This window comes from Lonchura striata, chromosome 3, assembly GCF_050655825.1.
Source record: "Lonchura striata isolate lonStrDom1 chromosome 3, ASM5065582v1, whole genome shotgun sequence".
Classification (NCBI taxonomy): Eukaryota; Metazoa; Chordata; class Aves; order Passeriformes; family Estrildidae; genus Lonchura; species Lonchura striata.
In genome coordinates, this window is record NC_140705.1 from 86627891 (window position 1) to 86655719 (window position 27829).

The window sequence follows — 27829 nt, forward strand, 5'->3', positions numbered from 1 at the left end:
TAAGTAATGGTGTTTTAGGTTGTCACCTTTCAGAAAATTACACTTAAAATGGCAGAAAACATTCTGACCCTTGACATGGTGTGGCATAATGATTTTTTGTGCTGCTTCTAAAAATTGAAAGAAAATCTACTTTCATGTCTGTCACATGCATGACTGTGCAAACCTGGGTCTCTGCCATGATGGAGAAGGTTTAATTCTGTACTAGCTTCTTTTTGTAAAAGATCAGAAGAAATGCTGTTGAAAAAAGCTGTCAGCAGACAGGCTGTGTGATAGGTACTGGTGGGTCACTTATGTTTTCCCCCTTAATAGCAAAAATCATGCATAACAGCTGTTTGGGGAAAAAGACATGTGTGAAGACACATACAAATGTTTTGAAGGGAATGTTTAAGTCTTGCATCTCAAATTTACTAATATGAGGATTTGAAAATCCTCCTGAATTTTTATGATGTTAGAGCACAAATGTGTGGAACTGAAGTAACAATTCCAAGTTAGCATGTGGATGGTGAAGTTTAATTCGGGCCTGATCCTGGGAACCCTCTTGAACATGGCTAATTTTGCTGTTCAGCAGGCTGAATTTGCAGTAAGTCACTTTTCTATGTGGAGTTTCTTTAACTTGTGCAAAATTAAATTATTTTCATAGAGAATTATCAAATCTTGCTTTAACACTCTGCAATGAGAAGAATGAGGTTATAGCTCACGCTGCCTTTCTGGACTATCCGAATTGGAATATCACTGATCAGGCTGAATGGGAACCATTCCTGCATGAAAACTACACTAACAATAAATGCACTGTAAGTAAATAGTGTGATTTTAGTTGAGTTTTCATTTAAGGCTCAGGTATGGAAAATACACATAGGCATCTATGATCTGTTTCTGGTAGATTTGAGGCATTCAGGATACAGAAGGTGATGGAGTCCTTGTCAAACCCTCGTGCTGACAAGGGGAACCTTAGTTCTGCAGAGAACTTTTTCGGTGCTGGTGGGGAGACTGCTGCTCTGTGTCTTGCTGGCTGCTGGCGACTTTCACATGGGCTCCTTCGGTGAGCTTGTGACTTTCTGGTAGGATCTACAGAAACAGGCCCTTACAAGTTTAGCACTCAAATGCTCCCACATCACCAAGTCCAGCTGGGAACTAGATTGTGGAATTGTTGAAAAAATACAGAAAATGTTAAACCCCAAGCACTCATAAGGTGTGCAGCATGTGCCATTAAGAGGTGTTGGCAGTGCTGCAGTTATCTCTGGGCATTTTGTTCATCAGTTGCCTATGGTCTTCTGTAGTGTTAAGTAATGGCTTGAAGGTAAACTGACAAAGTGTTTGAAAATGTGTGCTCTTAAAGGAAACACCACCAGTACAGCCAAAGAGAGTGTGCAGAAAGGACCTGTGATTTCCTAGTAATGGACTTTGTCCCTTGAGCAGCATTTTGTGGACAGCTACTTCATTCAGGGTGCAGCTTCTCTGTGGGTTCTGCTGTGCTATGATCTCCCTCAGGCTGCGTGGTGGCTCTGTGGGATCTGGTGTAGGGGTCTACAGAGAAAAGAAAAATTAATTACTGTTCAGAACCAGTAGTGAAAAATATCTTTAAACGGGCAGCGTTCTATTTTTCTAGAATGGAGTTTATTTGCTAAAGGAGGTGTAGAAGAGTCAGTGTTTTATGCTTCTGCATTGGCAGAAAGCTGAACGTTTTCTGGCGTATAACTTGATGAGATGTCATTGGTAAACTGTAGGTTAAATCCATGCAGGTGTGCTTTTCAAAACTGAGATCATCTGAATGTAGGAATTCTGTGAAGTATAGTTGACCTGTCTTTTTCCTAGAGCACAGAAATAATTTCAGGGTCTGAAGTGGGAGTTGAATTGTGCAGAAAGGGATAAGTGAAGATGCTGTACTGGATTGTGTGGTTAGCAGCACTATCCAGAAACAGTTACAGTCCACGTCTGGTATACTTGATGTCCTCTCGGACCTCAACAGTAATATATTTTTTTATTTCTTCCCTTTGCTTTAAAAAAACAAACTGCCTGATTTTTAGGGATGTCTTTAGATGTTTGTTAGAATAGCTTGTTGTCCTGATGCTGGTCCATGTACTGCAGCCTCTATGGAAATCATTCTTGCTCTTAAATTGCTGAAGTTTATTGGTGCCTCCAGCTGTGGTGTTTTAATTGAATATTATACTATTCAAAAGATCTCTGGTTTTACATTTAAAGTATTTTTATCTTCAAGCGGACCTTTTCTGACCCAGGACTTGTAATTAATATGCTAGAGAACAGATGATTTAATAGCCTTTGCCATTCCAGCACAGGGGTTTTCCATGTTTAGTGGAGGTGCACAAGATAAAGGTGTCTGTTAGTCTGCTCTGTTTTTGCCTGGTATTTGTGTGTCTAATGATATCATGTTAAAATATGTAATTTTTCTTACTACCTTTAAAGAAAAACCACTTTAGGATTATTAGAAGCAGGTGAGCTTTCGGTTTGTGGTTTTACTTTTAACCTTAAAAGAATGTCTTTGTTAGACACATGTTGAGTGTTTAATGTGGTTGGATGTTGTTAGTCAAGAATTAATACTGTTCAATATGAAATGTACAGCATATATTGCAGTCAAACAATAGTAAACTGAGTAGAAAGAAAAAATGTTGCAGAAGCACAAAATTATGTAAAGCACTTTAATCACATAACTTTACCCATACATGCTTTGAAGTCACTTTTGTATATTTTGCTGCTCCTTGAGTGCAGATCATGTATATTGGAAATGTATATGTGTACTAATACTTGAGCTGATGGAATTAACATGAGCTGCATGGTGTGTAGGCTTTCATTCCTTGTTTTGTAGCCTTTGAACACGCTCTTCATGCATCTCTTTGTGGCAAAGGAAGATTATGCAGCAGGATGCTCCCAAGAAATTGTTAGGTGAGTTCCTTTGTAGCCTTGGGTAGTGAGGCATATGCCCTCTCCTGCTGTCAAATCACGTTTGTCAAGTCAAGCAGTCTCATCCAGGTGCCCTGTCAAAGAAGAGGCCTGATATCTTAAATATTTCACCACTGTGAAACTGCTATAAAAAAGAGGATGTTTGAAATGTAAAGATTGGAAAATCTGAAAGAAATAAGGTAGGAAAAACTAGTCAAATTACCCAGATAAATTTCACATTATATTGTTTGTCAGAAATGTTTCAATTGTTGAGCCATGTGGACTTATGAAGGAAGGTTCTAGACACTGGAGAAAAAAAAATTATATATTAAAAAAGCTAGCTGCTGTCTGTCATTGATGGGTGTAATAATAAAAGACTGAATATGTTTGTTATTTGTCCAGGAGAGCTTTCATCTTACTACCAGAACTGCAGTTTATACTTCTCTTTATACCACCTGAGGATAGGTTAGGTAAGAACTTAAAACTATTTTATTCTTGAAGTGAGAACAATTGCAAACCTGATTAATATGCTCTGTGAGCTTGTTGTGGTGTCCTTTTTTTAATACTGAGAACAGTTTCTAGACATGTGAAAAACATAATCTAAAAGTATCTTCTTGTGAAGATCTCATGTGCAAGAGGTACCTGTGGTTCCATGCTCACTCCAGTGGCCATTCAGCAGTCCGTCTATTCCCTGCAATCTTTAAATTTGCCAGAAACAGGACATCAGAAAGGAGTAAAGATCTCAAAAATCAATACCTACAAGTTTTGTGAAGATTTCTGGTTGAATAGAGCCAAGAGACTTGAAATTGGTCACTTTCTCTTACTTGGCCAAGCCAGTGCAGACTGGTCTCACTTTGGTGAGACTCAGAGAAGCTGCTGGAGACATAGAAGGAAATTTGGATTATTTCTTCTAGAACAGAGGTACAAAGGTAGAGAATACATGTGTTAATCAGAGAACAGGACCACATGGAATTTTGGTCCTGAATTGTGACCAATAAACCAAGCATGCATGTAAATTGAGCTGAAAAGGGGGCTGGGACTTTTCTGATAATGCTGGCTTCTAGACATGTTGGTTCCAAGTCACACTAAAAGACTGCAGTGGTGTGTCAACTACAAAAAACAGGGCTTCTCTCAAATCCACCCTGGCAACCAACATTAGCTTTCCTTCAGTATTATGAGTCCTGACAGAGATTCTCCAGAGGCATAGAGAATTGGCTGTATTATTTTTATAGGGATTGTTTTCTACCAATTTCTGATTGCTTTGAAGCTTATTCAGGTTTGAAATGCTGGATTAATTACATGACTTTGGTGATGATTCTTGCATGTTTATGCTGTTGTCATTTCAGCCTCATTGCCTAACTTAAAAGACTTGGAGCATTTTGCTATCTGTGGTTTAAGTTTGAAACTCCATTTTCCTTAGACAGTTTTGCTGCTAATTTAAAGCTTGCATAATGAAGTTTCTCTGCTGCCCCGACAGGTTTTAGTCATTCAGAGCTGGACATGGGGAATGTCTTTGAAAGGATGATGCCTGTTCCAGGCTCACCCATGGAGAGAGGTTTCACCTTGCTGGCATGCCCGAGGCATCGGTGTCACCCACAGCTGTACGTGCGCCAAGCAAGGTAATGCAGCGTCTTGCTTCCCTGAGCACATCTGACTGGGGAAAACTGCAGCATTTTCCTTCTTTATTTATGGGCTGATTTGGGCTGCATTCTGACAGAAGCCTGTGCCTGAGAGATGGTTTATTGCATATATGGAATTTTACCACATAGTTTGAAGCAAATCTGCAGCTTGAACTCCTCCTTTTGCTTGACTTTTGAGCATTTTAAGAAAAAGGCCTGAGGCCTGACCTTTGCCACTTCACATCCTCTTGCTGTAGCTCTGGATATTTCAATATTGTAAAATTCTCTCTCATACTGACTCGATGTACAATTGTTAGGCTTTTTGAGTGTTTCTTTTGAGTTGTCTCTCACCTATAACTAAGTGAATGGACTTTTATACAGTGATGGTATCAGTAGGTGGGTTAATGCCTGAAGATTAAAAGTCTTTCCACTTGTCTTGGTTCTGACTATCATGTTTGTCTTTTTTTTTTTTTTTTCAGTTTAAGCTAATTTTTTTTTTTGGTGGCCATTGGATATTGTCAAATGTTCTTTTGCATGATTGGAAATGTCACTTAGGCCATAGCAATATTCCTGATAAGAGCTACCATCTTGTCTGGGATTTTAGTAGTTCGTTATAAAAAGTAAAAATTGCTTTAGCTTTGGTATTATTAGAAAATTAACTGGCAAACAGGTTTTCCTCTGAAATTACACAGTGATGATACAAAACTCATACTTTAGTGTTGTCCATCAGTGGGTAACAGGTAAGACTAATTTCTGTTTGCTTTCCTTTCCCTCTGCATTCATCTCTGTGCTTCACTGGCATCCATAGTAACAGTCAGTGGGAGCCCTTAGAGACTCCTCTGTGGATGTTGTCTGCAGCCACCTGCCTAGCAACATGTTCTGGGGCAGTGGGAAGAGATTAGGGTAATCTCTGTCCCCTCTTCCCCTGTTTACAGAGGGGGAAAAGCAGCTGTAAACTGATACATTGGTTTAACCATAGTTTTGGAAGATACTCTGCGTCTGGCCTTTATAATGTGAGGGATGCAGTGTGTCAGAATGCAGCCCACTGAGCTTTGATGTTTAAGGTTCTTGCTGATGTCTTATTCTTGGGTTTGTGCCCTGGAGGCAAGAGTCAAATTTGCAGCTCTGTGCTTGCACTCACAATAGAGGAAATTTGTGGCATTTTTGTATTGGAAAGCTTACTGGGTTTTGGAGGGTTTCTTTACTTTCTTAAATATTGTGAAACTGGTGGAAGATACTAGAGGTAGAATAAACAAGTTAAAACGGTTGTGTTCCTACAGAGCAGTGTGCAGAGAGATGAATGTGTATGTGCAGAGGCCCATTGACTGTCATAGGGTCATTCTTCAGGAATTGCTGTCTGTGCCTTTGTGTGTGATCTTGTCCTGTGTCCCACAGAGCAGAATGACATGGGGCACTCAAAACACTTGGCACAATGTTCCGTTTGGAGGAGGAATGTGTCTGTTGCAGACTCCACAAAATAACAGGGTTCAATTGGGATACAGTCTCGTTCTGTTACCCCTCTTTGTTTGGTTTTTTGAGGTTTGAGAGCTTATTAACAGGTTTGCCGTAGTAATTAATTGTGCTGAGGTGGTGATGTTCTGATAATAGAAAACCTCACTGCAGATTTTCCCTTGGGATACTTCCCAAGGAGAATGAGGATAACCATGAAGGAGATGAGGGTAACCATTTTGGTTTGAAGGATAACAAATGAGTTATTGTGAGTTTTCATTGTTGCTGGAGCTTCATTTTAGTGGAGAGGAAAAAAAAAAGCAGAAATGAGGTCAGAATGCAAGGGGTCCCTACCCTTGATTACAAAGATGGTCTTACCCAGAGGTCACGTCCATCCAGAGACCCCCTGGCCACCTCTCCTGTGCTGGAGTCAGGCAGTGCTTAGGAACTCGGACACATTCTTTTGCCCAGCTGTGTTTTCTTTAAGTCTCCTTCCAAATCCGGACACATGTAAAGATTACCACTGAGTCTGTTTATTGTTTCTGGGTTTCTGCCTGTGCAGAGCAATGATCTCCAACTTACAGGTATCGCATACAAGCACTTCCCTACCTGAGCAGTGGGACCCTGGAACACAAAAGGAGTTTTCCCCAAAACCCCGGGAAGCTCTCAAGTTCCTGGTTCTCCTTGACAAGCGAGGGAAGCACCGCGGGCCCGTTCTGGTTCCGTGCAGGAAAAGGAGGAGGTTTGTGCATCCTAAGCAAAAGAGCTGCTGCCCGTGCCTGGCGAGGCCGCCGGGCGGCGGCAGAGACCGCGCGGGGCTCCACCAGCCCCGATGTCGCTGTGCGGGGCCCGGAGCCGGGACGCGCTCGTCGGGACAGTCCAGCACGAATGTTCCTGGGGTGTTGGTGTGATAGACGAGGTAGCCGCCTGCTCCTGGCCCACAGCAGGGAGGGTTTTCCCCTGCAGTTTGTTGCAGTTGTTCCTTCTGGCAGCCCAACACAACCGCAGTTTTCTCTCTGCTGCTTTTGGTTGCACCTCTCAATTCCGGCATTTTTCCAAGAGATAAATAAAAGTGGCTTTGTTATTGATAGCAGTTGAGTGTTAAAGCTGGTTTGCCACCTGCCTTTGTGCCACAGTCTCAGCATGGATGACTTATGAATTCTACCACTTGTTCTGGTAAAAGTGCTGGATTTCCTTATTCAGAGTTACATTGACCCTGGCTATAAATAGCAGTCTAGTGGGAAATATTCTCTATTGCCTGTTTAAATAAAAATCCATATAGGCTGGGACCTGTATGAGTGCTCCACTACATTTGTAGGAGAGTAATGCAGGGGAATATTTTTTTTTTAGGGCAAGAGAAGCATCTCTACTGAGCAGTGCAGATTTTGGTGGGTTCTGCTGGCTTTTGGGTGTAGTTGTATCTCTGTTGTTGAGACTCCCACTTTAGTGTGCACTGGGAATGTGTCCCAGGTGAAGTGATTTGTGGTTGCAGGCTTTGGAACAAGTATTTATAATATTTTTTCCATATGTTAATGTAGTAGAACAGAAGTATCAGGGCCTATTAATGGCAGAGCCTTAGGACATAACCTGATCTCTTTTTTTTGTAGGATGGAAGATTATGATGATCTCATGTTAATCTGGACATCTCAAAGTGAGACTCTGAAGGAAACCTATGGTGAATATCTCCTTGTTGATCTCATAGAACGTGAAGGTGAAGAAAATCAAGCAGCTGTTTGTGAGGTAAGTCTGCCATGACCTCTGGTTTTGTCTGATCATAGCCTTAGTGATGTTCTGTGTGACAGCTCACTCTAGCTCAGGGGATAAAATCAGCAGCCCACCTGTGGGAAGTAGAATTCATGCTCTATACCCACACAGTGAGTGCCCATCTCAATGCAGTTTGTGTCTGTCCTTAGGAGTGATGTTTCTGGTTCAGAAATGAAGCTGTAATTCCCAGTTCTTGTGCAGATTATTTTCAAGTAATTTGGACAGACTGTCTTGATGAAGCCATGTTGTCATTTTAGACATTTGCATTATAGGTAAACTGTTTTCATTCCCAGTGTAAGCTAACATTGCATATGAAAATGAGTAGCCAGTAATCCTTTCACAGTTTAAAGTCCTGTAGATAATTTTTATTGGGTTAAACAAATTTTTGCTGAAATAAAGACAAACCCAGGAATTAATTTAAATAGGAAAGGTGTGGTAATAGTTATCCTGCTGAAAAGTCCTGTTAAGATTTTCATGTGTTGGTAATTGTGCATGGTAGTGGAAGCTGATAGGCAATAAACCTCCTTAATTTCTGAAACCCACTTTTTGTGGCAAATGGTTTTATAAAATTGTGACATGTAATCACTGCCATTGGGAGCCAAATGGGAAACAATGCACCATTAGTGTAACAGCACATTGCAGAGGGCTGTTGCTATAAATAAGACATTCCAGTGGCATGTTCGGAGCTCAATGTGAGACCACCAAAAGGTGTTCCAAGTCCCCAGTTTATCTCAGCTGCCACCGCCACAGCAAGTTGAGAAAGCGCCTCCACGTAAACCATGATGGTTGCCAACTTCCCCTGTGGAGAAGGAAGCTGGCAGCCTCTTTTTGCACATATGGTAGATGGATTGGTTAATCAGCCTCTGCTGAGCCTTGGGCCTGAAATTACACAGCAGCCAGGCAACTGTGGCACCCCGGCTTTGTTGGTTATGCAAACAAGGCAAACAAACAATCACTTCTTGTTTGAGGGCAGAAAAATTGAATGTCACACTTTTAAAAGTCCTTATTGATGTACTGATGGCTTGATAAAACAGCTGTACAAATCCAGCATTTGAATTTTCATTAGGTTTATAAAGGCTTTCATTATGTGTATTGAGGAGGAAAGAAAATGTGTTTTGATAATGTATTTTACCAGAAAGTTGCATACACTACTAAAAATTAAAGAGCTTCCTTCTTCTAGACTTGTCCCAGGTTAAAGTCAGAAGCTCTCCAGCATGGCAGTTCTCTGTGGTCCCAGTGCGTGTCTTGCTGAGGGCTGCAGCTTGCTGAGAACTCCAGCAGCAATCAGGCATCCAGAGTACCATGGGTGCCAGCATTGCAGGGATCCCATCACTTTCATGTTTGCCAGAGCATTTAAGACTAGCACTTGGATTTTTGTCAGAACACAGAAATATTTGGGGCTTACAAGTGCTGCAGATAATACCTACTGCATTAGGTACTCCTTATATTATACATAATTGATTTCTTGAGTTAATTCCTTAGGAGAATAAAATATACCCTTCAGTTTGAGCCCAATTTGGGTCCAAATGAGTGTTCAGTAATGAGCCAACTATTACAGCTAACTGAATGAAGGTTCTACTTCAGCTGCACTGTAACTTTAAACAAAATAATATGTTTTTGGAAGTATGTTGTGTATTTGCCATAACAAATGCTTTGAAACTCCAGATCATCATTTGGCCTATATATATAAACCAAATACTCTTGCAAGTCTTAGCTAAAAAAAGAATTAGAACATCTACTGTAGAGGTCCTAGTACATACGCTACAAGGAAAAAATAAAAAAGGATCGTTAAGTTTTGCTGAAATAGTTCCTTTATAGTTTTCCATTATGCACAGTCAGAGATGGAACAAAAAAGTTGATGCTTCAGAAAATTTTTGTTCAGTTTTTTTTGTCCTTTCCTAGAATGACAGGTTCATGTGACATGGCTTTTATCTTCCAGGTTGATGGCACTGCAGTAGGATTCATGAGCTTATGTTCTGATGTGAACGTTTCCTTGTTTCAAGAGTGTTTTGACTTAGGGCCTTTCCATGGACTCTGTAAACCACATCCTGAGGATATTCTCAAAGTGCCAGGGAGGCCAAGCATTCAAGAAGGTATCTATATTCTAAAGTGCTAAATAAATTCAGGGTGTATTTGTGTCTAGCTTCTGAGTAGGTTTTGCAGAAGGCTGGAAAAGAATATATAGGTTTACTTGGAAGAAAACACAAATTAACATACCTGTTTTTGAAGCAGGATGCCTGATGCCTTTTAATTGAGGAGGGGAATTTTGATAGCCCTGGTCTCTGAGTCAGAAATGATTGTTGTTTGTGGGGAGCTGGCCTGTACCAACTATGCAATAAATGTGGACTTGAAGTTTCAGAAAGCTGTTGTGTGGCGTATACTGTCTTATCAGATACAGTTGTGCTGTTAAAAGAAGATATGATTGTAAAATTTGGTGGTGAAGCGAGGTCTATTGGTAGCTGAGCAGCTGGTTGTGTCTGTTATATTGTCCTGTTGACTATGTAATCTTTTTTCCTTGTGGCTCAGCTTCTGCTCTTTACTTATTGTTTGCAGTCTCCTGTGTTACAAGATTTTGGGAAATCAGGGTCTGTCTTTTTATTCCGCTTTTATATTGTGCCCGATACATCAATGCATGTGCAAGCCACTTCCTGTGAGTGATAAAAACCAGTAGCACAAATATGTCACCTGTTTGTAGAACAGAAGTATCATGTAAATGATTTACAATTGTTTTCTTTATTTTTCAGTGTCAAAGGTCATTTTGTGCAGAAGGACAATGTTTTGTTATCCACTAATTATCAGTAGTGGAATAAAACACCTCCACTACTAGGTTATGTATCTGCTTTTCTGTACACAAAGCAGCAGGCAAAAAAGGCAACCAGGGAGCTGCAGGGCTGTCACCAGCTGTACCTTGAAGCCAGCAGTCACAGAACAGAAAAGGGAGAGGATCCCCTTATAGCTGCTCCTGTGGTCTTCCCCTACCCTGCAAGGAAGCATCTTGCACGTAGGAGATGGAGGAACCTGCCTGTCTTCTGTTTGATCCTGTGCTTCTTCAGCTCCAGGAGTATTAGTTCAGAAGAAGTGACAGATGTGGGTAGGAGGAGGAATGAGACTGAGGGGGCAGAGAGATTGCTCAGGAGCCAGAGCCCAGTCCTGGGCTGTCTGCTCTGGGTGACCCTGCTTGAGCAGAGGCTTGGGCAAGGTGACTGACCACCAGGACTCTCTCTCACCCTTACCCATCCCAGGGCTGTTCCTAGTTCTGGTGTCCTCTCTCCTTCTCCAGAGCCTGCAAGCTGTAGATCAGTGTTTTCTGGCAAATTCTGTGCTGCTGAGCTTTTCAGTGAGAATGTGGTTACAGGGTTTGACAATACAGCTGTTATGTGGTTTTTACCATTTAGTAAATCTGTGGAACTTGTTCTAAATGTTAAAACTTAGCATGAGCAGCTGTGTCCTGTTCAGTTTCTTGAGAATCTGACATCTGAGTGCTTTTTAGAAATGTTTTAAGCAACATGGTTAGCAGTTCTGTGAATCTATCTCCCTTCTTTTCTCTCTTCATTTAAAAACTTGATTAGTTTTGATGGTAGTTGCAGTATCCTGTGGGTTGCCTTCAGGTAAGACTTCTTAAAGTAGTAGTATCCCTTTTTTTAGAATGATGAGGGCAGCTCTGGGGAAAATAATTATTTATAGACTTTCAGGTAGCTTCAGTGCAAATCATTAATGATTGTAGAGGTTTTGGCTTGCCAATTGTTCAATTTCCTGGCCAATGCACCAATTACGTAGTGGGTCTAGTGCTAGCTAAGTGCCAGTGCACTTACTAGAATATATTTACTTATTTTCTTGCTGTGAGATAAGCATTAGGAGAAGGAGGGCAAAACAGGCATAAACGTTAAAGTGTATAAAGAAAACTTTATTAACACAATTAAGAAAAAAAATTATAAGAAAAAAACAGAATTAAAACCTTCAGAACACTTTTCCTCCTCCCCACCTTTTTTTCCTTTCCCAATGACAACATAAGAAGACAAAACTTAGAATAGTCATTCTTCAGTCTACTTGGGAAGAGGAATATCCTTTGTTATGCTATAAAGACTTTGCCACAATAAACAGTTCTCTTGTGGCTTCAATCACAGCAAATCAGCTGCCCAGGAAAGCAAAAATCTGCTTGCAGTGTAAAAAGTCCCTCCCATACCTTGCAGCTATCTCACAGCTGTTTTCATGGGCCATGTCAATTTATTAGGGTCCTATTTTAAGGATGAGCTGTTTTGGCATAAAAATAGACGTTCTTTTAATGCATCTCTGGGAACAGAGGTTTTTTATTACTACCTCTGGGGCAAAACTTCTCATCTCTCTCTGTTCAAGTTTCTTATTGGATAGCAGTAGCATCTACTTGTTTCAATACTGGTGCCTTGGCTTACAGTTGTGGTTGAACACTACGTCCCCTTAATGCACTTCTATGAGTTACAGGGAAAAAAGAACCTGATGTATCAATTATGTCTTCTCTGTAGCCTTACAAGAGGATTTCAGCCCAAGAATAAGTCGTCTCCTCAATCTGCTCCCATCTAGAATTTGACTCTTTTTTTCACTGACCTCAGGGTCCCATGTTGTCTCTTGTGTCTTCACTCTTTCATTTTCCCGATTCAGGAGAGAATTGGTGTTTGTAGGCTCATTTGTTCTCAAGCTTTATCAACTGGAACAGTTTTTTATAGAGTTCTGCAACACTGAAGGGTTGATCTCATCCAGGCTCTGCCAGGCTGCGTGAGCCTGGCTGCACAGGGACAGCCCAGCCCAACCTGTTCAAAGGCCAGAAGCCAGGAGAGTTTTTCCCAGGCTTCCTTCGTTTTTAAACATGCTTTTCCACAGGCGCATGTTTTAACTCCTTCAGGTGGTCTAACTGGGTGTCAATCTACAAACTTAGCCAGCTGATTAGCCCTTCAAAACCAGCCAATTCATTAGCTCTGGCAGGTCCCCACAGGGAACCACCCTCCCCCTCCCCAGCTGGAAAACCAGGCTTTTGTTAAACCATGACAATGGTCTTGGACGCATGAGGAGAAACTTGAGTATCATGAGAGCCTGACTCTGGTGCTATTCCTAGAAAGAGACACTAGAAACCTAATAGCAAATTTGTCTATTCACTGCCCAGGAACATTAATTTTGTTATCATGGAGTAGTAGTTAAAATTTTTGTTGTAGCTTTACACATTTTAGAATAGAGCAGTTGCATCCCAGTAGTCAGTTGTTAAGCCTTTCCAGCATAAAGGCCAGCCCGTGTCCTTGAAAACTGTTGTGGTGTTAGCCCCATGCTGTAGCCAGCATTTGTGGCTATTTCAAAGCCACACCTGTTCCATGAAGGCTGCTTTAGTGGCTGCATTGAAAACTTGCTGCTGGATGGTATCCTGCTGTGAGGGCAGAGCAGGTTCAGTGACCTGACATCAACAGAAGATCTGGACTTGACTTTATGGAATCTGAAGGCCAGAAATTTTAAAATGCAAGCTGCTTTCCTTCGTCATTTTATGTTCCTACATATAAAAAGGTTATTTTTTCAAGATCTTTAGCTCTTAAGTAGATTTTTTTTTTTCCTTCCAAGATGTAATGCTGAATAATAATAAAAGAGTATATAACAGTCTGTACTGATATGCCACTTAGGTTTCAGGATAATTACAGTAATTTGGTTGTTACTCTATATGGTGTCATGAATTAGTTGCTAGAAAACATGATGCAGTGGGAATGATTCAAGGGCTTTTCATCAGGCCTCATGGTGAACTGGCTTCTTGATCCTAATGACTGTACCTCAGCTAACAACCCAGCAATCACAGAATTCATTTAATTTTCTTTTTTTGTGGTCTTTACTTGATTTGGTGATAGTGTTGCAGTTCTTCACATCACTCGTGTACAGCATGTCTGTAAACAGCAATACAGTCACGTCTGACAGGAGTGGATGGTGGAATCATTAAAGATTTGCATTTTAGTATAAAGTCAGAAACAACATACCAATATTTACATGACAACAAGAGACTTGTATTAATTAACTTCTGACACCTGCAAAGCTGTTGATAATGAGAAATGGATCTGGTTAATCAAGGGGACATTTGATCATTTCTGTGAAGACTCAACGTCTGTCATATCCCCAGAGAATTCATGATTCTTAACCCCCACATTTCTCCTTGCCCTGCATATTGCATCTGCACTCTTTTATTGACAGAGAAACTGATTTTGAGACAATATTTTTTTCTAATTACTTCTGGCTAAATTATTTTAAATCTTTGAGGTAATTTTTTTAAATGCCTATTAGTGTGTGAAGAAATGCTTCTGTCTGCAAATGTAGCTTATGTGGGTGTCCCAAGGCAAAGTTCAGAGGTAGACGGTTGTTTTCTGAAGCTTGTTTTGTGTTCTTGGAGCTCAGAAACCTTGACTTCCGTAATGTTACTGGATTTTCCAAGTGCAAGGGTGTTCTTACTTGATGTGTTTTCTTCAGTAGCAACACCTACACCTCAAGAGTTTATTGTGTAAAATTTATAAAGGAATTCTAATCCCTGTTTCTTGTCTCTTACTGCACCAGTAAAAGCTCTGGTTTGACTGGGATTTAACCTGAATTTAAATTATTTTAGGAGAACTAATCTGAGAATGAAGAGCCCTTGCTTGTCCTTGTGATCACCAGAAAGCAAGTTAGCAACACATGGGGTTTAAGATATCAGTCAATACACTGAGTCCTGTTTTTCAGTTCAGATAGGGTAAATATTTGATACACGGATACACGGATAAACACAAGAATTGCTTCCAAACTGTCTTGTTCAGGTCTTATTTTACAATCAATTCCCTGGATTTTTTTTTTTTTTTTTTTTTTTTTTTTTTTTTGCTTTGGAATCAAATAGTCTAATGAAGCTCTAGCCAATAACTGTAGGAGGGTCTGCTTCAACTGTGGTTGGTAAAATGAAACCTTTTGATAGAGGTATCCTGGCCCACTCCAGCTGTTGCTGTCATTCTGACAGTAAAGTTCACATTATTGAACCTTGTGCACTTTCTCTTTTACTTCATTTAGATAAAGATGAAAACAGCCAAACAAGTCAAAAGCCAAAGCCTGTTTCTTCTCAAAGCTTGGAACATGTTCCTGGTGCAGATGCAGCTGTGCAGGTAATGCTGCTACACCCAGCAGTGCCGATGGCTCTCAGAGCTGATATGGAGCAAGGCTGGCAGAGATGAGGACAAGAAAATACTGCTGAGTTTCCCTCCTGCCCTGTCCTCTGCTCTGGCCCACATGTGTCTCTGCTGTGGGGCACAGCTCAGAAGTTGCTCTGGAGGGGATCAGAGTTATTGGTCAGGGTGAGTTTACCCATCCACTTCCCCATAAGCAGCTATCAGGGTGGGAAGATGGGGTTAGAGAGAGGAGGGAAAGGATGGGGATTAACTAATGAAAACACTTTTTGAAGTGTTTTAAGTGAGCCCTTGTCTGTTATTGTTGCAGAAAGATGGAGCTGTGACCGTTTCCCAGACTGAACTGCTGGTAGGTAATGTCAATATAGGCCCTAAAGGCTCAGCAGCACCTCTGCTGGAGACTGATGAGGAGGGGGATTTGCATCCTGTATACAGAGGAGCTTCAAATGTTTTCAGTATCCGTCTGCTTTGTATTGATGAGAAGTATGAAACTAGGTAAGTGTAGAGGAAGAGTCACTGCTTTCCCATTAATAACTATTTTCAAGGTTATGTTTTCAAGACAAAGCAGAAAGTGACAGCACCTGCAGTGGTTAGATGGGATTTTTTCTGGCCTCTTTCTTGTTTGCTTCTTTTATCTTCAGTAATAACGTTTCAGCCTCCACTTGCAAGTTCCTAGCTCTGACAGTCTATGGGGGCAAAATGTGAAGAATTCATTTTTGTTGGAAAAAATGCGAGTTGAGGTTGTGGAAAAAGGCTGCTGTTTCCTTCTATGGAGACACTCATTCTGAAGCTGGCTAGCTGCAAGAAGGACTACATGTTACAGTAGTTCTCTTCTCATTGCATGGGGCAATAAAGCTGTTCTTAGCTCTGCAGGTAAATATTCCCATTCTAAAGACTTTCTCCAGTCACTGAAAGAAATTATTCTCTTTTCGAAAATCCTCTACACCTAGGGGAGAGAAAGGAATTTTCTCTTAACACAATTGCTGCTGCTGATCTCACACTCCTAGATCCTGGTGGATTAGAATAGGGCTATAAATGGGGTTTAAACTTTTTTTTCTAAAATTTCTCTCCACACTTGAATACATTCAACCACATCAGCAGAAACTTCTCCGGGAACTTTTTTTCCTTTTCAATGTGGTGGTAGAAAGGAAGATACAGGATAGATGAAGCAACTGAGCACACCCAGCATCTTCCATGCTTTCAAATCCATGTCATATCTGCAGACAGCAGGTGTCAGGAATGAGGGCTTGATAGATGAGTTGAACATGTGTAGTACAGTTTGAAAAAACATCTGTCTACTCAGTCATTAGTGACTAGCAACTTCTGAACTCTGGCTTAAAAGAAATGTAAGAATAAACTTCACTGAGGAGAAAAATGAGCATTCATTGAAAACTGGTTCTATTTATTGAGCGGTTTCTGGATTAAGGAGGGCACCTACCCAAGGGGATCAAACACTGAATCTGCTGCAAATGCAAATACACAAAGTCACTAAAACAAAGTAAAGACATTGCCTTTTGTGTACACATTTCCCAAGTGATACACTCAGTAACAGAGCTCAAGTTTGTTAAGAACTAGTTTAATTAGTGAAGTGAAGGAAGTCAACATAGGAGATCTGTGTTGTACTTAGAAACATTGACCAACTAATGTGTGATGAGAACAATTGCACTGCCAAGAGACTGTGCCAGAACAGTTAATTGAGGGACAATTTAGTGTAAAATTCAAGCAAGATACTTATTACAGAATAAGAAAGCTTTGTATTAAAATATTAGTGAGGCTAGGGGTTTGCTCTGGAATGATTCCATCATACTAAAACAGCAGTTCAGAGCTTTGCTAGAGATTTATTGTCAGTAAATAATCTCACTGTAGATTTCTTGAGTTCTCTGCTCATAGTTTCCTGCTTAGGATATGGATTGGTCTGGTTTTTGCCTCCTGAGCTCTGTGCTTTGTTGGCTGTTTCTGTTCAAGAAATTTCTTGCTGCATTTATCATTCAATGCTGTGCTCCAAGTTTTTTTTACCTGGAGATATCTGTGGAGTAGTGTGGATTCCAAGATGGATATCTGGAGGAGACAGTATTCCTGTCTGAAGACTTTTCCTGAAGATTATCTCATGCAGAGCTGAGAAATCTGTAGATTTTGGTGGTTTCAAACATTTTGCTTGTATGCTTCTCTGGCTTGCCTTTGCTTGATCCACCTGCCTGTAGAAGAAATATTAGCAAAACAAATACATGTAAAGGAGGGCACAAGGTGATGCTGGCTGCAGCCTGGAAACTTGTCCTGAGGGAGGTCCTGCTGGCCTTGCACAGCATGGACCCAGAAATAGCAGTTGAAGTGTAGGTGTGATTGCATCTTAGCCCTGAGGGAAGTTTGCTCCCTGGGAGTTGTTACCCACTAATGTTGCTAAATGTTTCCATCTCCTAAACCCAGAGCTGCTATGTGGCTTGTTAGTGCATTGAGAGTGACATGTGAAGGAACTGAACTACTGGTTTATCTGCTGATACTTGATAAATCTCCCACCTCAATTCTTATGGTCCTTACTGCCAACAAGATCCTGGATACTAGAGAGAAAATGACAGTGCAATATAGTTGCAATGGCATTTTCCTTTCCCTTGAATAGCTGTTCTGTTACCTAGTCTTAGTTAAGTATTATATAGGTGCATATCTAATTCTCCAATCCTGATCTGTACTTGCAGCTTTACATTTACATTTGGGCATAGATATTGCAATTAGAAATTATTTCTCTTTTAAGTTATATTATTGAAGAGGTAATTAAAGGAAGCTTAATTACAGTTCTGAAAGGAGGAGAGGATTTATTAGTATTTATAAGGTAACATTTATCTGTATGAATTTCTTCAAAAAATACATCTTGTGTGATGGAAAAGTGTTTTATGAAACTTCAGCATAACTGGGTTTTGAGTTCTTTCATAGCCTTACACATGGGATAAACAGCAGGGCTTTGGTGAGATTTCTCAAGTCTTTTTAAACTGAAATGTCACAATTTGCAGTGTCACCATGGAAAAGAGACTGGGACAGCTCTAAGTCAGTGGGTGAGAAGTGAAAAGAAGTGTTTAAAAACAAATCTAAGTATTGATGTTCCTGTTAGTCAGAGCACATTAGGCAAGTTTTCCTGAGTGGGAAGTCACAGAGCCCTTAGTGCTGGCTGAAAATACTGTAGAACATAGCAACAATTGTTTGTAATCTGAAGTAATATTTGGTATATACTAATGCTGCTGTGATAGTCCAGGAATGGCTTCTTAAAGAGGCTGGAGTCAACAACATGAGAGCCAGTGTTTTGTTAGGCCTCCCTCTGCCCTTTTAGTGAGGAGCCTCATGTATTATGTCAAACATCCTGGTTATTCTTGTTAATAATGATGCTTTAAGCACTAGAAATCAGAAATTGCTGTGCAGCATGCAACTTCAACAGTTGGTTATTGATGATCTATCGGGATTGTCCGATCAGCTCTGAATAAATACTCCTGCACTTGCAGGGATGTCATAGTGAATCAGATCAGTCTGATATGTGCTTTATTTGCCAATATTTGCTCTTGGTTGCAGGTCACTGGATTTTTTGCATTATGCTTTCAACGTTTTCCCAGTGAGTATAATGAAAGTTGGAATGATTTTGTGTGGTGGGACAGCAGTGCAGCTGGCAGCCAGGGGATGTGGGTCTACTGCTCCAGTGAGTCTGCCCCACATGAGTGTGTTGGGCCTGGTTACCCTGGGCTGAACTACTCCCTTCCTTGGCTGCTTCTGGACTTCATGGAATGTATACCTAAGTCCTCTCTTTATCCTAGAATGGTTTGGGTTGGAAAGGAACTTAGAAATCATCCAGTACCACCCACCCCTGCCATAGGCAGGACACCTTCCACTAGACCAGATTCCTCCAAGCCTTGTCCAGCCTGGGCTTGGACTCTTCCAGTGATGGAGCAGCCACATCTTCTCTGGGCAACCTGTGCCAGGGCCTCCTCACTCTCACAGGGAAGATTTTTTCTGCACAATGTAATCTAAACCTGCTCTCTGTCAGTGTGAAGGCATTCCCCTGCCACTATGTGCTCTTGTAAATAGTCTCCCTAGTTTATGTTCCATAGGGACTTCTCTAAGATGCAGATTTAGAAAAAGAAATGCTTCAAACTCCTTTAAAACCATGTACGGATCCAGACCATACCTACATTAAAAAAACAAAATCAGCAAAATTTATTAAAGGAGATGGAGTTAAAGCCTATAAAACAATGGTATTAAGGAGATTTGTAATATTTACCTAGAGACTGAACTGTGGCAATGTGGATTCACAGTGCAGTAGCTATTTCCCGCTCACGCCTTGTGTCATCCCTCTGTCTGAGGTAACAAAGTCCACTTCTGATACTTTCTTAATGCACATCAGAATTGTAAAGTCGTGTCATAAAGCACTGCATGGCAGTGTGCCTTGGAGACAGGCCCTGGGTACCAGAGACACTGTCTTGGCCCTAAGAACCAGCACACTCAAAAACACTGCTTACCACCAAAGGAAGTTCCTAGAGAGCTGACCCAGAAAGCATTTCATATTTATGTAATTTATCCATCCAGCAATGTCAGTTATGAAATAAAATGCCACGCTGGAATCCCCAGATGTAGTAAGGAAGGTTCATTCCATAGTTTGCTTAAAGTGAAGCCATTTCTGAGCTGTCAGTTCCTTGGTGCTGGCCAGGCAGAGCAGTGCTTGGTGGGTGTGCAGTGTAAACCCTGCATTCAGACACCTAAGGCTGTCTGTCCCCTCAGAGGGCTTTGGGTGAAGCTTAGAGAACACTTTTATTGCCTGCCAATGTCTTTCAGGATAGAGACTTGTGTGTCATCCTGGTGCCACATCATGTCCCAGAGTTCCCCCTGATCCGGAGCTTTGTTCGGGCTGTCCCTTCCTGCACTTCCAGGCTGGGTCGGGAGCTGTACGTGTTCCACCGAGCAGGATTGCTCACGTGAGTCATACCTCAGGATAGCCCTTCTGTGCTCTGGGCTGCTGTGGGATGCAACTGCCAGCATTTGTAGGGAGTGTCCTCTCAGTAAAACCCAAGCACAGTGAGAGGATTCATTTGGGATTTGTGTATACAATACTGAGGTAGGGAAGATGGATATTGGAATAGACCAGTGGCTCCAAGTTCCCTGGTTGTGGGCCAAGGCCAGCAGAGAAACGTGGTGCTGTGTTGACCATGGGGATGTGGGTCAGGTTGTGTGACACTGGCACCTGATAGCCTAGTGTATGTTTGATTCTTGCAAATATGCTGTAGCTTTCTTAAGAGAATTGTAATCATGTGTTTCTGGGACATAAAGGTCACAGCAGGGGCACTGTTGAGTATTTGTTCTATATAAGTTCTCTTTTATTTTTGGTGTTGAACCATTTATTTCGCACCTTCAGTATCTGTGATGCTCTGAACACTTCTGTTGGCTGAGGTATCAGTGCATTGCAACACTAAACCTTTCTTGCTGTGACTTCTCTTGTATGGAATGAGTTTTCCAATGCTTTGCTTGTATATCAAGCCTATTCTAGCTCAAATACCAAGCTTAAATTGTGGCATAGAGATTTTCTTTTTTTCATTTTGGTCCTAATGTACCTAAATACTGTGTGGTTTCAGAAATGTACTTCTAGGTTTAATTGTATATCTAATCACCTCTGGTGGTACACAAATACTTCATGCACAAACTGGCCAGCTGCTCTTGGACTGAGGCAGAAGCTTTTTGCCCTGGGATGAAACTTCTCCTTCTGGGTCCTGAGTAAAAATCCAGCTGGCTGGAGAGAGAGCTGCTGGAGTAATTCCTGGTAATCTCAAACCCAGCTGCTCAGTAATCCACCGGTAGGGTTGGGAGTCATATGTCCTCTTGCGATTTTGGGCAAAGTTCAAGTTGTTATCAAAGCTCGTTAAAAAAAAAAAAGTTACCATCATGATTACATTGTGCATATTCCAAATGACACCAGTCCTTTCATGAAAACAAAATAGGGTAATTAGTAGCATTTTCCAAATCCCCCTACAGCTTTGCAGGAAAGTAAGGGAAAATAACTGCTCACTGAGGTTCAGGATCAGAAAAGCTTTGGGAGAAAGCAGAGTAAGCTTTTGGAAAGTTTCTGCAGAACAAAACCCACAGGGTTCAACAGATACCCTCTTGGAAATAACCAAAATCCATGAAAGTGAAAGATCAACACGTTGTACTTGCACCTACGGCTTTCAAAAGCATGTGAGTGAAAAGGAAGTCACAGAAAATGGACTAAAAGAAAAATGGGGTAAGAAGAGGGGAATATGAAGATGTGAAAGGGCAAAGTCAGAAAAGGCACAGGCACAAAATGAGCTCTTGATTAGTACAGGTAGTAAAAAGTAATAAGAGAAAGTGTTAAGTACACAATAAGCAAGAGCACAGCAAATGGAACTGTGGGTCTGCTACTTAACAGTGTAGGAGAAAAAAATAGCAGATGACAAGGCATAGGCTGAGGTTCTTAATGGGTACTTTCCCTCAATTTTCACTAAAAAGCATAATAATAATAGTGTCCTTGTCTCTGAGCAAAGGACTTGAGCATCTAGAATGAGTTAATTCATTGCTGGGAGAGAAACCAGTACAGACCTTGGATAGTTCTTCCTTCTGTTCCATAATCCCAGTGGAGCTGGTGGATCTGCTTATTTTAAAAAAAAAAAAGCAGTTTCAACTTTTCACATGTTTTGTTTTTGTCATGCTCAAGATGCAGTTCCCTGTAGGCACAGCTGCTTTCCCTGGGGCATGGGTGGGGCAAAGCTGTTGGGGTGGGCTGGGAGCAGTGGCGGGACAGCACACTCGGGCTGCAGAATGAGCCATAGTTCTCAGCACTGTTGGGTCTTGCAATTGAGAGTGGAAATGTGTGAGAAGCTGCAGAAGCTCAGCTGATGCTTGCTTAGAAGTTCAGAATTAGTTTGTAATTTAGTAACCAAATGTGTGCTTTTGAGCAGTCAAAAATTGTGATTGAATTCAGCTGTGAAATTTCTCATACCAGAATCTTGATTTTTTTAAGGTACCAGTGCTATTCATTAAGCTTGTATTTCACAAAATGTCTTTCAATGTGACTGAGGCTGAAGAACAGCACATCCACTTTTAAATTGAAAGCCAAAAGAACAGGAATAAAAAGATTATACTACATGAATCACAACTTTTAATCTGTGGGTGAAAGAACTTATTTCTTGGAACTGAAGCTGTAGTTCAGCTTCTTGAACAGTACTCTACAAGTGCGGGTTGTGTGAGCTGTGTGTATCTAGGAAGGGGTTGGTGCCTTTGACATACGCTGGGAGATCTCCTCAGCTGCTGTAGACTGTCAGCGTGAAGTGAATTTTCTTCCTAACTGCTAGGTGGGAGATGTTTGCTAAGAGTCTGTAAATGAGCTAAGTGCCAGGTTCCTGCTGTCTGTGGGTAGGGTGTCCCATGTGTGGCACAGGCATTCTGGTACCAAGTCACTACTGTGTCAATACAAACTGGCACTCCATGCTTAGCAGAGGCATTGCAGTCATGTAAGTTTATCCTCATGTGTTACTTCTTGAGGCACCAAGACCTAATGCAAAAATTAGTAATTTTGTTCTCGGATAAATTTATGTTCCTGCTTTACTTTGTACCTGACAGCTGGCTCAGTTATATTTTTCTCTGTCCTTTTCTCATTTTTTCCTGCCTTTCCCTGTTTTAATTTAGCTCTTTTCCCCATGTGCCATATTGTTCAGCTACAGATTCCACATTCATTTTATGGTTCTTTGCCTCCCTTTATCGCTGACTTTTACTCACTTGAAGACAAGTGATACCTGGGTTTATAGATTGGACTGAGTGTTTAATAGCAGATAAAGCAAGATGCTGGAGTTGTCTCAAGTAGAGGCTCTGATCTTTTCTATTACTATGCAATAAGTTCATATCTGCCTTTGGAACAAATGTCATTTAGCTATCTGCTGCAATGGTGTTGTTGGTACTTGTGAAGGGTGTGTTGTCTTAAGCTTGGCAGTTGTCCTTATTTTGTCACAGAGTCAACTTTAATTCTTTTTTGTCCTTTTTTAGGTCATTTAATGTAAGAAAAGCAGCAACCAGTGACCTACAGGGTGTCAAAGTGCTCATTAAAACTCTTAGCTTGAATGAAAGGATATGGAATGACTCAAAGATATTCACTGAGGCTCGAAGGGATCCAGTGAGTATTTGTTGCTGATATATGTTCAATTCTGTCCTAAGATCAGGACTTAACCCAGGACTGAAGCAGTAGCTGAGCTTGTAGCACTCTTGCAGCAGCTGTACCCAAACTGAAATATCGGTGAGGAAAGGTCTGTGTGGTCCAGAGTCCAGCCACACACATGGCTCAAACAGGACCCTCTTGGGGCGCAGGCTGGTTAAACTGGGATGGTGCCTGGAAGCTGCACTGGGAGGAGAGTGTTTTAACTGGGATTCTGTAGCGAAATGCAGTTACCATTAGAAAGAGATTCTACTGAAACTGGAGATGTACATCTGTTGCTTTTACCTTGCAGGATGGGATGCCAGTACAGGCTTTTGTAGCAGAAGTTTTGGATCAGATCGTTGGTGTTTCTATCACTAGGGATGAAATGGTAAATGTAGTTTGTGTTCCACTGAGCTCTGTGGTGCTTGGTGCTCACAGTAAGGCTGAATTTTGTGCTTGGCACTGTACTTGTGCCTAACAAAGTATCTGTAAAAATGCTCCTTGTAGAATCTGTCTAGTCTATGCCCACTGTATTATTTATCTGGTCATAGATAATGATTGACACACAGATGAAAAAAAAATTATCCTGTTACTTTCAAGAAGCTGCTGCTATATCCTGAAAGTTTTCCTCCTGCACTTTTTTTGTGCTTTAGCACAAACCATTCTGCCTCTAAATAGGTGTTTAATCACCTCTTTCACTTCTACTTTCCAAGTCAATAAGCAGCTTTGCCACAAATCCTGCAAAGAGCAGTAATTCTTCTTCTAGATTTGCTTTCATAACTTTTGTCCAGCAGTAGAGTCTAAGTGATTGTGAATCATGTACTTGAAAACAAAAGCCTATTCCCTGATGGAGTAAAAAAAGACATTGCACATTATAATTGAATAGTAAACATTCTCCAAGTATTACTTTTGTGGCATTCTGCTAGGACTTAAAAGGTGGATTTTAGGTTGTTCAGCAGTTCTATTGCTTAGTTTTTACAACAGAACAGTCACTCCTGTTTCTGAGAGTAATTCTCTTGATTATATTAAGAGCTAAGAGGATAGATTGAGTGCATAATGTGCAAAAATGTCAGTTTATCACTTCAACAGGGAAGGTTTGTCAGAGGGCATTTCTTACACAGCTCTGTTCTGTGGAATTCCCTTTTTCAACTGGAGTTTGATGAGAGGGATAGCCTGGGCTTCTGTGCCCTGAATACAGAAAAACAGGTAGGGGTTTTTTTCTCCCTCCTTGGATGTCTGTCAACTTGTATCTGGCATTGTGAGATAAGGGTCAGGTGTGCATTCCTTGTAAATAAGGGCAAGCTGCAAGAAGAGGTTTCGATACAATGAAAAGATTTCCAAGAAAAATCTGTTCAGTCAATGCCCTCAGTTGAGGACAGCTCTCAAAGACACTTGATTTCAGTTTTCAAATGTAGTTCCTTATTGATAGAAAGTGACTCATTGGTTGGTATTCGCTAAAAGCCTGTCAAGGTAGCTGCTGATTACTGCTGACTCTCAAATTTCTAATATTCCAGGATATTGAGTATATTCGATCACATTACAATATTGAGGACTTCATTCATTTTAATTACCACCAGCAAGAGGAACATGGACATCTTTGCCACTTTGTCTTGAATCCTGTATTTCATCACTATACAAAATACTTTCTAAAGGAGATTCTTCGCTTGGGTCACAAATCTTCTCTTTACTACCCTATTTATCCAGAATATGTGGAGGGCAAGGTAAGGATAGTGTGATTAGTATTACTTTTATTAAATATTGCCATATTTTCTCACTTTATTTTTTCTTTGCATCCATGAATGACTGAAAACAGGCATTTTCTTGTCGATCTGCAGCAAACTGTACCTTCTTTTCTTCCTGCCTGGCATATTCTGAACCTGTGGACACAGCTCTTGCATAGCAGGGCTGATCCATGGTGTCCACTGGTGTCTTCAGGAAGTGTGGTGGGGAGCAGAGTGGCCTTGGCTCCCTGTCCAGCACAAGGGTAATGTAGCCTGAGTAAATGCAAGGGGATCATCCTGAACACATCCAGGTGGCTTATAAAAACCCTTCCGAAGGGATTCAGGTACTCTAGACTGTGTTTCACCAAAAGTCAGTGGGACTCGGGCATCTCACTGGCTTTTGAAGGGGGGACTTGTGTTCCTGCAAGTGTCAAGGGAGAACTGTAAGAACTGAACTTCCAATGGAGAAAATCCATTTCTGGGAAGAACGTAATTCGGAAGCACTCACACGTGCTTTTTCATCAGTCTCATGTCAGAAAGGGGAACAAAAGGTAAAATTTGCAAGCTGTCTGAAGCTCCTGTCTGTCCCAGGCAATGAACTGTGCTCCTGGCACCATTGAAGGAAACACACAGTGCATCCCGATGGCAGTTCATTCGTTGGTTGTACCTGGCTGTCTTGAGACAGATGGAATTTTCCCCTCGAGACTGGCCACCAGCTTGGGCTTCTGCCTGGCTGGCTGGACTGGGCACCTGGTGTTTAGCTGGTGACTGAGATGGGTTCTGTCCTTGGTGACTTGGGTGTTTTTGAAACCACCACTGGCTTTCACATGGGAACTGTCTGACAGGTTAGACTTTGGGTACATTTGCAGAAGGATGTGTTTTCCCATGCACTTTTGTGGAGTTTTAAGTGTTCCCATGAGGAACCAATGTTCCTGCGTAGCGTTAGGCTCTCAGATTCTGAAGAGGCACTCACGAAAATGCATTTAATGGCACTGGATGGAAGAGAAGCTAAATCTTACCAGTGATTCCAGTTTTGACTGTTTCCAGGCTACTGGGCTACAGAGTTACTCTAAGTTACTTAAGCTTATCAAATATTATTATCTAGTAAGTGCTAACTTAGTTCTTAGTTACTTAGTTCATAGTAACCTCAATTTTTTAGTATTTGTGTATGAGTGTAATTTAGTTTGCATTAATGTTAATTCTGTATTTCCTGCAATTCTCTTATTTTTTTGCCTTTCATGTTGTCAGTTATGCCAAAGGCAGTCATGGTGTAATAGACAGATACAGCTATTTCTAATGATCAAGGCTGTTCAGATGAGCATTAGGTTTTTGTTCATTTCAAATTTCTGACAGTTTATTAACATTTATCACTTGGATGAACCAGAACATTTCAGTTGGTATAGAATTTCTATATAAATTCATCTCCGTTCCTTGCCAGGTGAGCAAAGGTTAGCAGTGAGCAGATAACACAGCTTAATGAGGTCAAATCAAGCTGATTCATAATCACTATGGAGAAAAATATCCTCCTGGGGAAAATACTTGTGATGAAAAATCCCATAAACCTGTTTATCTGTCATTCCCACAGAGATAGCAATGTAATTACTCTCATAATTATCTTCATTAGTGTCAGGAATTATCTGCAATTCATTTCTCTGCTCTGAGTATGTTTGTTTATTTGCCGATTTTTGTCTCAGATTTAGCCAACAGAACTAAGAATTGTGTATTTGTGAAGCTGTGCAGCAGACATCTGTGATGCACTGCTCTGACATTCTCTCTGCTCAAATATGGATTGGTGTATTTCAGTTCCAGCATCCCTGTGCTCATTCCCTGACATCTGCCCTTCATTACATGGCTCCCGTGCGGCCGAGACGACAGATTGTCTATCCTCTGCAAGGACTTGGCATAAACGCTCCATCAGAGCAAGTCTCCAAGGGTCAGGTGGGTAACAGCAGAGGCAGCAGGCAGGAGGCACGGTGCCAGCTTGTGTGGGGCTTAGCAGATGGGCTGGCATTAACCTCCCAGTGCTCATGGGCTGCTCCTTAATTACAGCAGCCACACTGGCTGGCCGATCCCGCTCTGCCGCCACGCCCAGCCAGGCTGGGCCTGTAGCCTGGTACATGTGGCAGCCGCTGGAGCAGAGCCCTTCCCACTTCCCATCGCGCCGACACGATGGCAGAGCTTTGTCATGGCCTCCCAGCATCTTCTAAATGGCCTGCCTTCTGCTGAGCCCTTTCTCCTGCTAGCTTGCAAAGAACTGGTGCAGCCTGGAGGTTCTAAATGAACAGTCTCTTAAAATTTCATTTTTAAAATAACTTACACCCCATTTTTTAAGTAACTAAACTAACACTTGCATTTTTTAAGTAACTAAAATTTGGCATGAAGGTGATTCCTCAAAAGAGTAACTAGTGATACTGAAATATTAGGAAAAAAACAATTGGTGATGGATTCTCTCAGTAGGTAGTCGTAATTTTGTGGAGAAACATAGTTAGGGAGCTTTATGTCTGTCTACTGTCTTCCAGTTGGCTGAGATGGGCTTCCATATAATATTTTTAGAGCTGTCCTTTTCTCAGTCAGTAGGTTTTGGCACCTAAAACTCTCAATTAGGCAGCAGATGGCAAAGCAAAATCTAGAACATGGCTAAGACTGTTGGTCTGGGTTTGGCTTTGTTCAACAGCCTTCCCGTCATATGTACTTCCCTGCCTTTCTCTTCTCTGCAGAATGAACTCTGATGCTTTTCTTTAAACTGCTTCATATTCTTAATCTTTAAAATTATTGTTCTTTTCCAAAAAGAGCTAATCTTAGCATTTTTGTTGAAGGTGGAAAATCGTAGACATCCTGTGTTTGAAAAATTTGCAAATCTTTTGTCTGCTCATGTTCTTCCTGAGGTTTTCTGAGCTTCTCTGTAGGTAGTGGCATAATGGTTTGAAATCTCAGATTCAAATTGCTATTCAATAGAATGTGTGAAATTTTTGCTAAGAAGTTGTATTGGAAAACCCCAACTCAATGCCAGCCAAGTATCTATGCATCTGCCTCTGCATGAATTACAGATTTTTTTGACAGACTGTGGTCTAT

General features: G+C 41.2%; 1 protein-coding gene and 1 long non-coding RNA gene across 19 annotated transcripts in view; one reads left to right on the forward strand and one right to left on the reverse strand.

The window, feature by feature from the left end:
• The window catches only part of CFAP61 (cilia and flagella associated protein 61), a 99589-nt gene that overhangs the window by 2379 nt on the left and 69381 nt on the right, over positions 1 to 27829 (forward strand). For 13 of the 18 annotated variants that reach the window (XR_014953871.1, XR_014953869.1, XR_014953875.1 and 10 more), the window contains 14 exons: positions 641 to 791; positions 2822 to 2898; positions 3298 to 3365; positions 4373 to 4514; positions 7571 to 7703; positions 9667 to 9820; positions 14757 to 14848; positions 15180 to 15364; positions 18422 to 18461; positions 19676 to 19815; positions 22889 to 23015; positions 23347 to 23424; positions 24551 to 24757; positions 26561 to 26695. Coding sequence is in view for 1 of the 18 variants with exons in the window: in XM_085575631.1 (XP_085431757.1) it covers positions 641 to 791; positions 2822 to 2898; positions 3298 to 3365; positions 4373 to 4514; positions 7571 to 7703; positions 9667 to 9820; positions 14757 to 14848; positions 15180 to 15364; positions 18422 to 18461; positions 19676 to 19815; positions 22889 to 23015; positions 23347 to 23424; positions 24551 to 24757; positions 26561 to 26695 (1729 nt within the window). In the remaining 17 variants the exon portion in view is untranslated. The other 5 variants (XR_014953877.1, XR_014953878.1, XR_014953879.1 and 2 more) reach the window with 5 other exon arrangements.
• Positions 11617 to 22895, reverse strand: LOC146767981 (uncharacterized). The gene is made up of 2 exons (XR_014953886.1): positions 21449 to 22895; positions 11617 to 17064 (listed from the first exon to the last, which is right to left on the reverse strand). It is a non-coding gene; the product is annotated as an uncharacterized LOC146767981 (long non-coding RNA).